At 34.4% G+C, this 9,616-nt stretch overlaps 2 protein-coding genes across 2 annotated transcripts; both read left to right on the top strand.

Annotated features, from left to right (window-relative positions):
* Positions 1-1,931: 1,931 nt before the first annotated feature.
* LOC114731260 (uncharacterized) lies at positions 1,932-2,319 on the top strand. Its single transcript, XM_028918400.1, has one exon. The coding sequence runs from the start codon at positions 2,057-2,059 to the stop codon at positions 2,261-2,263; it is 207 nt and encodes a 68-aa protein (XP_028774233.1). The 5' UTR covers positions 1,932-2,056; the 3' UTR covers positions 2,264-2,319.
* Positions 2,320-8,009: 5,690 nt separating this feature from the next.
* LOC114731258 (zinc finger BED domain-containing protein RICESLEEPER 2-like) lies at positions 8,010-9,363 on the top strand. Its single transcript, XM_028918398.1, has 2 exons — positions 8,010-9,002; positions 9,100-9,363. Exons 1-2 carry the CDS (start codon positions 8,048-8,050, stop codon positions 9,150-9,152), a joined length of 1,008 nt encoding a protein of 335 aa, XP_028774231.1. The 5' UTR covers positions 8,010-8,047; the 3' UTR covers positions 9,153-9,363.
* The last annotated feature ends 253 nt before the right edge of the window (positions 9,364-9,616 follow it).

A 9,616-nucleotide genomic window follows, 5' to 3' on the forward strand; every position in this document is an offset into this window, starting at 1 on the left:
ACTCCTCCGGTCCTAATTATAAGACCCAATTGACTTATTTGAGGAGATTAAGGAAGTAAGTTAAGTTGGTTATTTATAATAAATAAGTGTTGTTATTCCTAAAATATCCTTGCTAATTAAATATATTGGCTAAAACTATCATTATTAGAAGGATTATCTTGGAAAAAAATGCATAAATATAAGAGAGAAAATGGATTGAGTCTTATAATTAGGACCAAATAAAAAGTCAAATTGGGTCTTATAATAAGGACCGGAGGAGTATCATTCTTCTCTTGGAAGGGAGGCTACCACAATGACCATCAATTCATGACGTTTAATACTTGAGTGATAATTGTAAATCACTTAAAATTTATTTAAAATAGTAACTTTTTTTTCCAAATATCAATGTCAATTAGATGGTGAATATATTTTATTTATTAATCACTTTCAATATATGCTCTATACAAATCAATAAAAATCTTAAATTTAATAAATTCTCATTTAAAATTTAATAATTTTTAATTTTAATTTTATTTAATATATAATATATATGAGAAATAATTAATTTAACTAGTTTTTTAATTGATTTTTATATTAAGTACCGGCTATCATGTCGGAATGAACAATCAAGCTGACAACTCATTTTTCAACGTACTATATGGATTATTTGAACAGTGGAGATAAATTTTCGTACTGGAGGATGACATGTGCAGGACGTACTACGCTCTGTAGATGGCAAAATAGTTTACCATCAGTTTCCATATATTTAGAATAATAGAAAGGACATTTGGAGTTGTCCAAGTACCATGATATTTAAAACTTTAACATATGGTTGGCAAAAGTTTGAAATTTCAATAGAGAACACCCAAGTCTTCTTTGTGACCTACTTTTGTGCATAAATTAATTAATCGTACTCTGTCTAGTTGGAGAATGATAGGTTTCTCTTTAAATATCTCATGAATAATTACTGGCTTACAGTTCAATTCCCAAGAAGAAACCAACGAGTACCCTACCATAGACACTTTCATTCCTTTGTTTAAATAATAATTCAAGTCCAATAACTTCATTGCACATCATCATTACACCACATAACAATAAAATTCATTAGCATTGCATAAATATTGTTTTCCCTTGAATTACACCCTCTTTAACTTTTAGTTATTAAATTAATTTTTAAAATCCAATAGATTTCTTCTTGGTAAAATGTTGTAAATTTCATTTGCTAAGCCAAAAAAAACAAATACATACTCCCTATAAATCTATATATATATACATATATACTCCTCCGATCCTAAATGTAAGACCTTTATACTAATGTATATAAGAGTCTTACATTTAGGGCCGGAGGAGTGTTATATAGGGGTATTCATAACAGGGCTGGACAGGGTCTAGCTAGAAGGATAAACAAACTATATTTTGTTTTATATATATATATATAGAGGATTGGGTGTTGTATGCTTTTATCAATATTTATTTACTTATGTATATAGTAGTATTTATATAAGAACACTTTTTTTTTTTGGACCACAGAACGATGATAAGTTGTGCAGCTAAATTTTTCACCCGACCCTTTTCGGCCACATCATCGAAGCCTTTTTCCTGTTCATGAACACAATTACACACCCATGAATGTCACTTCCACGTGTTACATTCCCATACACTCTCCCTGACCTCGATTGTCGCCGTTACCCCACATCTATTGCGCCACCCCCTCCCAACTCACAAGGCCAAAAATAAAAATATCACTAGTCTCCCCAATCCCCTTCCTCCACGTGTCATTCATCCAACGGTCTCCCTCCTGCTTCCCCCCTCACCCCGCTGCACACGTTTCAGTCATCGCCCCCTCGCAGCCCTCACCTCTAACCCCTATCTGTTCGACCTTTAACAGATCCATTTCTCTATATAAAGGCCACAGAGCGTTTTACCCTCTGGTAGGAGCCAGCTAATTTCATACCCACTCATATAAATTCCTTCACGGAGAGAAAGGAAGAAGCCTTCCGTAGCTTGTGGACTGAGAAGAAGAACATTGAGCTTCTGATTAGTTTGAGCTTCTTCGTTTTTCTGAACTGTTCGGAATATGGTTTGCTTCTGCTTCCTGGTGGATCAGAGGAGGAAGGTGAGGAGGAGCAAGCCGGCGGCCGGGACGTGCTCGCGGTGCGGCCACGGAGCCAGCGTGGCCGACATGATGACTCAGACGAGGTTTTGTTATGTTCCGTTCTACTGGAAAAACTGGAAGGCCATTATCTGCACTTTCTGTGGAGCCATGCTCAAGTCTTACAGATGAGCTCATATGTGTCTGTCCCGCGTAATGTATAATAATCACCCAGAATAGTAAATTTTTTGCCACTCTTCCTCTTCTTTCTTCGGAATCATAAATCTGCGATAGAGATTGTTAATCAGTTTGAGTTACAGAGCTGCGAGCCGTGACGACAACGTTGTAAATATAATGAACTACATAGTCTGGGTACGACAAATGATCAGATCAGAGATGATATTAGGTGCAATTTGAGCCTATTCCAGAAATAGAAGAAGTCGGCAGCTTGATCTGCTCTTTTTCGGAGTTATTTTTTCCTCCTCGTCCTTTTTTTTTTTTTTCGTTTTTCTTCAAATATGGTACTATAATCTTCTATTCTTAACATAAAACTTACTTTACAATACAAATTATACCATGAAGTGGATTTTATTTTTTTTTGAAAAAAAGAGAAATGCATCTAAAAAATTCGAATAGATATATTTTTTTAATTTTTTTCGTGAAAAAAGTACTTTTCTGCGTATTTAATATAGTTTGCCTCGTCAATTTCATTCTTAATTGATCACAATACTGATGTATATGGTAATCGTCGGCCTTCATAATGTGTATGTGTATATAACTTCTCGATTAAGTTTGGGTGCGTTTCTTTCAATCAGATAGTTGTTCGATCTAATTAATTTGCGAGTTGATTGACCAAGTAGGCTAAATTGCAAAATGAACGCATGACATTATTTCTATACAATTTTCTTTTTAGGCAAAAATCTATTTCCGTTTTCAAATTTTTATTCAGCCAATCAAGATAACTATTTAGGTGGGTGGGAGAATTTTTTTTCCCCCTTCCTCTTTTCCTCTTTGGAATATGAGGGAGAAAATATTAGTAATATCAAGTTAATTAACTTAAATACAAAATTTTCCCAAGATCATGGTTTTTTAAAAAGCTTTCATATTACAATTTTAAATATTAAATATTCCCTCTCATTCTTAACATGAATTATTTAACTAATTTAGACGGATTAAAAATTTAAATAAATACAACAAATGTGACATGAGTTCTTCCTAGATAACTATTATATTGAATCATCTATCAGTTTATAAGTTTAATATATTAGTTTTAAAAAATGATAAATATGAGAAAAATATAGAATAATATCTCACATCTATGATTAAATTCAACCCCAAACTTGTTTGGTGATATACTCCTCTGGTCTTATTTATAAGGGGGAGAGAGTTTTTTTATCCTATCCATAAGTCACTTTATTAAATTCTTGATACTAATATACTATTTTATCCTCCAATTGTTATACTGCAGATAAAATTTTTTTTTGAAAAATGTATATCTTAAATAAGAATAAAATTAAAAAATATTATATTTTAATAAAAAATTAATATAATTTAAGATTTTTTATCTATGTAAAATATATTAAAAAACATATAAATAGAATCAGAGACATATCAAGCAAAGAAGGGAGAACTTTATATGTCTATAAAAATTCGGATTGCGACACATGTCTGGATTTAATTTCATTTTTGTTTAAACTAATTATGGGGTAGCATGCTCTGCTCGGTGGTAACCCTCAACAATTAAGAGGAGAGGGTCGGCGGTGAAATTAAAGAAGAGAATTTATTGAAGCATCGTGGTTGGCAACCATTTAAAAGAAATGAAGCAGCAGCCTATGTATACAGGACACATGCCTTCCGATCCGAAGCCACTACTGGTTATAGTACGTTGTCCTGCCTAGTTAATACTTTTCGTCAATTCTTTATCTATAATAAACAAGATTTGTTTTTTGTTTTTTCACTGTACATAACTATTCTTTTATTCTATTGAATTGTAATATTATTTAAGATGTTATTAAACACTAAATAAAGACGCATTTTTAATAAGAATTTAAATATTAATTTGTTACGTTATAAAAAACTAGTTTCTCACAAATTTAACATTGATTTATTTATTTGTTTTGAACCTATCTTCGTTGATATGTGTCACATTTTTTTTTTGGGTGCAATTTCAAAGTAATTTCATTTCACTTAATAGATGAAAACGATGCCATGATAGAGACATGAAACTAAAACAAATGGCTTTCTCACTACATAAATACTAAGTCATGACAAATGCACATTCTAGTACGAACGGCCAATTCATGCTAATAATTAAGTTGACAATGTTTGCATTTATTTCATAGGTTTGTCGTATGAGGTACATCATATCTATTTAGAAAAGAGTTTTCTTCATTATTTTTATAAAACATTGTGTAAAATATTTGTTATTGTACATAATGTTCTTATTTAACGTTGGTTTGTGTTTTCAAAACTGGCTTTTAGATTTTTTTTAAACGGTCAATTGAACATGGAGAAATTTGAACATTTTGTTAACCTCTAGACACAATTAATTAATACTGTTATGGTCCTATTTATAGGGTAGAGAAATTTTTTTTCTTATTTATAAATCACGTTATTAAATTTTCAGTGTGAATATACTATTTTGTTCTTAATTTATTATAGTGTAGGTAGTTATTTCTTTTGAAAGGTGTATATATTAAATATGGATAAAATTAAAAAAATTAGTATATTTTAATGAAGAGTTAATACAATTTAAGATTTTTTTGTCTGTATAAAATATACTAAAAGTATCTTATAAATAGGACCAGATAGGTAAATTTTAAATTTATCATTACTAATTAGTTTTGATAAAAATATTTAAAAATGACTAATAAACAAGGATGAAGGTGGATAGAATATGTCCACATGATTGATGGGGAGGAAAAGGTTGGGGTTTGGATTTAATGCGAAGGACGCAGGAGGAAGCAAAGAAGCAGGTGTGTTGAACAGGAAAGCGAAAGCGATACCGCAAAAAAGAATGGCACGTGCTTGCTTCCCGTACGCTCCGGTTCTTTAATCATGGTGGCATAAGATGCTCCCCCGATAGTGAATGCAGGACTTGTTAATTAATTATAAATATAATATTTATTTTTAATTATAAATATAATATTTATTTTTTATATTTAATAATTAATCTCAAATCATATTAATACTCTCTTAATGATAACTAAGTATGAGAGGAATGAAGGATATAAGAAAGATTATTAAAATATTTTAGTAATAACATGTTATATTTATTATAAATAACTAATTTATCTAACTTTTTTAATGTTATCAAATTAATTATATAAATCTTATAATAAGAACAAGAGGAATATTGTAATTTTTCAGGTAAGCATTATCCTATTTCATAAGATTATTCAAACGATGCGTGAAATTTTAACTAACTTTTTCCCCCCTAAAATTATTGTCCCCATCCATTATATTATTTGGACGCAATTAATTCATTTGCATTACTCTTATCATTTTCCTATTTGTTTATTCTATCTCCCTCACTCATAATCTTCGTCCATAATTAAAGATATTTCCAGAAATTTGTTTATTTACTAATTTTAATTACTCTTCCGGTTCTAAATATAAGAACTATTTGTAGTATAATTTATACTACAAAATAGGTCTTATATTTGGAACGTATAATTTTTAAAAATATTTTAGTGTTAGTTACAGGACTTTTTTCTAGGGGTGCTCAAGTGTGAACCCGTCCCGGCCGTCCCGTACCCGTCCCGGAGGTTTAGGGACAGGACTGTCCCGTCCCGAGTGAGGCCGGGACGGGACACCACCGGGACCGGGACAGTAAAAGTCCCGGGACGGGACGGGACTCGGGCTAGCCTTCGGGACGTCCCGTCCCGTCCCGTTTTTTTAAAATTTTTTAATAATTTTTTTTGTTATTATGATTGTCTAATTACCGAGACGGAGAGTGAGAGTGTGAGACCCCGAGTCGTGTTAGAGACTTAGAGTGTTAGTGTTCACTGTTCACTTGTTCAGTGTTCCAAATTCCCAATTCCTCATTTCCTCCTCCTTCAGCGTCCAAAGCCGAGAATCTGAGATCTCCACGGTTGCGTTGCGCGTTCACCATCGCTCACAGACTCACAGTGTCAGAGGTCGCTCATTCACCGTCGCTCACCGTCGCTCCTCATCGAGTCACTGTTGCTCACTGTTGTTCACCGGCTTCTGAATCGGTGAATCTGAGCTTCTCACCTCTCTCTCTCTCTCGTCTCGGCTTCTGAATCTAAGATTTTCGCCTGTTGCTGTCGGTCTCAGCTTCTGAATATGAGCTTCCAGCCCCTTGCTCGGTGCCACCGTTGATCAATCGCAGGCTCGCGGGTCGCAGGTTCCACCGTCGCTTGCTCCGTCGATCACTCTCTGTAAGCAACCAGCAGGACCAGGTAAGTAACTTTGTTCTCCATCCGTTCATCATGCCCGATCCCACCTGCTTGACTGCTTTGATGCTTGCCGCCTTGCCCTGTTACTGTCTGCCAGTCTCCAAGCCCCAATCCCCTTTATTGTGCTGCTTCTTTGTTCCTTGACTTTACATTTAAACTAGTAGGAGTTCTGAAAATGATAAAAATCTTGATTCTGAAATTTAGTCGGCGTTCTTTGATTGGGTCTGCTGCTTAAAAACTGAAAATTGGGTTCACTGTGTTTGAAAATTGGGTCTCTGATATGTTCAAGTCATATGAAATACTTTGATGCTGCTTAATGTGTTTAATTTGTTCAATGCTGCTTAATCTGCTTAGGAAGACCGAAATGGCCCCTACTGGCACTACACCCGCTACTGAAAAAAACATTGGAAATGTTGAAGGAGATTCTGAAACTGAAAGCAATGATTCAGTATCAATGTCTAATGAAGAAGCAACACAAACAGAGGCCCCAAATGCCTCAAATATTGAGGGAGAAGAGATACCAGCAAAAAGAAGGAAAACATCTAATGTATGGCTGCATTTTGACAAGCTTCCTTTGGACCAAACTAAGGGAGAACACCGAGCTAAGTGCAAGTATTGCCCAGCTACAATTGCTTGTCATCCTACTAGACATGGGACAAATGGATTGCGAAAGCATGCAAGGAGGTGTCCCAAAAATCCAAACAAAGCCAACAAGATGACACAATCATTGTTTACAGCCTCTCAACTAGGGTCCTCCTCTAAATCAGTGACACATCATTTATTTACTCAAGAGCGGTGCAGAAGAGCTGTTGCAAAATTTATTATATTGGAGGAACTGCCTTTTCGGATTGTGGAAAGCGAGGGTTTTAAACAAATGATGAATGACATAGAACCCCGATTTCAAGTTCCCTCTAGAATGACTACTACCAGAGACTGCTACAAGTTGTATCTTGAAGAAGCTGGAAAGTTGAGAAGTTATTTTAAAAAGGCAAAAGTTCGTGTTTCCCTCACTACGGATACATGGACTTCCAATCAGAATGCCAATTATATGACCTTAACTGCTCATTGGATTGATGAAGATTGGCAATTACAGAAGCGACTCTTGAATTTTTCAGTAGTTGAAAACCATAAGGGTGATACAATTGCAGAAGAAATAGAGAAATGCTTATTGTCATGGAACATTGACAAGGTATTCACTATCACCGTTGATAATGCTTCTTCAAATGATAGTGCATTATCAACTTTGAAGGCGGTTTTCAAACATTGGAATGGTCTAGTTTGTGATGGGGAGTTCATGCACATACGGTGCTGTGCACATATATTAAATTTGATTGTTTCTGATGGTGTGAAGGACATGCATCACTCTATTGATGCCATTCGGAATGCCATTAAATATGTAAGATCTTCTCCATCAAGGTTTCGAAAATTCAAGGAGCTTGTGGAAAAAATGAAAATTGATTCAAAGAATCTCTTGAGCATAGATTGTCCAACTAGGTGGAATTCAACTTATATAATGTTGGAAAATGCCATTAAATTTGGTAGTGTGTTTGATAGGATGGAGCAAACTGATGTGGAGTACAAAAAATCATTTTTAGAAAAGAGCTTAGTTGGTCCTCCTAATGCAGCAGATTTTCAAGTGGCTAGGGAGTTTGTTGCATTTCTGAAGGTGTTCTACAATGTCACTCTGAAATTTTCAGGATCACTTTATGTGACATCAAATATAGCCTTCCAACAAATAGTTAATGTGGCTGCCATTTTGAATAGAAGGGCAAATAATCAAAGTTCTTTGTTGTCTTCCATGGCTAAGAGTATGCAGATCAAGTATGACAAGTATTGGGGGAAGTTTGACAACTTTAATCCTTTGTTGGTGATAGCAGTGGTTCTTGACCCAAGGTATAAGATGAAATTTTTAAAATTCGCTTTTGAGGATATGTATAATGATCCTGCACATCGTGAAGAGATGACAAAGAAAGTTTCAGATGTCCTGTATCGCCTGTATGACCATTATTCAAGGGTGCTTGGCACATCTCAGGCTGAAATTCAGACTGAAACTCAATCACAAATGGCTTCTAGCAATATCACAGACTTGAATAATGTAGAATCAGATATGGATGGAGATGATGCTTTCACTGCAATGGAAAGGTTCCTTGCACAAACTGAGATTGAGCTTCAAACAGATAAGTATGCTGAGGTGGAGAAGTATCTTCATGCTGAGTTAGCTGAAGCTCGTGATCCTGCATTTGATATTCTGGGTTGGTGGAAAGTCAATGCTAGCAAGTATAGAGTCCTTTCATTGATTGCTAGTGATGTATTAGCGATGCCTATCTCCACTGTGTCTTCAGAATCAGCATTTAGCACAGGAGGTCGTGTTATTGATGATTTTAGAAGCTCATTATCCCCTAAGATGGTTGAGGCGCTTATTTGTGCACAAAATTGGCTATCTCCATCTACATCCAAGCTAAAAGTACTTGACATTGATGACTTTAATGACACTGAAGATGTGATACATGGTAAATGAATTATGATCATATTATTTATTTTATAACATCAAATTTATTTTATTCTTAAAAATAATTGTCTTTTTCCTGTTCTTTTCTTTCTTTGCAGATGAAGAAGTAGCATCAAATTTGATTGACCAAGAGCAAGAGCCAAAGAAATAGTGGATGACTAAATGTTGACTATTGCTGATTTGTTGTGCTTCTGAATTTGTGTTGTTGTATTTCTATCTTTGTGTTCATGTTGACTGTTGAGTTGGATTTCTATAGCTGTGATTTTGTGTTGTTGTTTAAGACTTTAAGTTTAAGCGTATGAGCCTATCTATGTATTTTGATTTGGCTGGAATGGATGCTGGACAACTAAACAACTTGTGTTCAAATTATTTCAGCCTTTATCTTTGATTAATCCTTGAACTTCTATATTTAAATGATTGTTGTAGCCTTCATGGATATTAGTTAGATTGAGTTATATTTTGCTTCAGGTGGTTGTTAACTTGTTATTATGTGTTTTGAAGCTGTAAATTTGCTTGGTGGTTTTTTTTCGGTTAGTTAATCAGGTGGTCTGTGTATTTCCCCAATTCCCTGCTGTTATTATGTGTTTTGAAGCTGTAAATTTGCTTCAGGTGGTT

The sequence above is a fragment of the Neltuma alba genome, unplaced genomic scaffold (genome assembly GCF_004799145.2).
Source record: "Neltuma alba isolate B1F8T4 unplaced genomic scaffold, ASM479914v2 tig00012812_pilon, whole genome shotgun sequence".
Classification (NCBI taxonomy): domain Eukaryota; kingdom Viridiplantae; phylum Streptophyta; class Magnoliopsida; order Fabales; family Fabaceae; genus Neltuma; species Neltuma alba.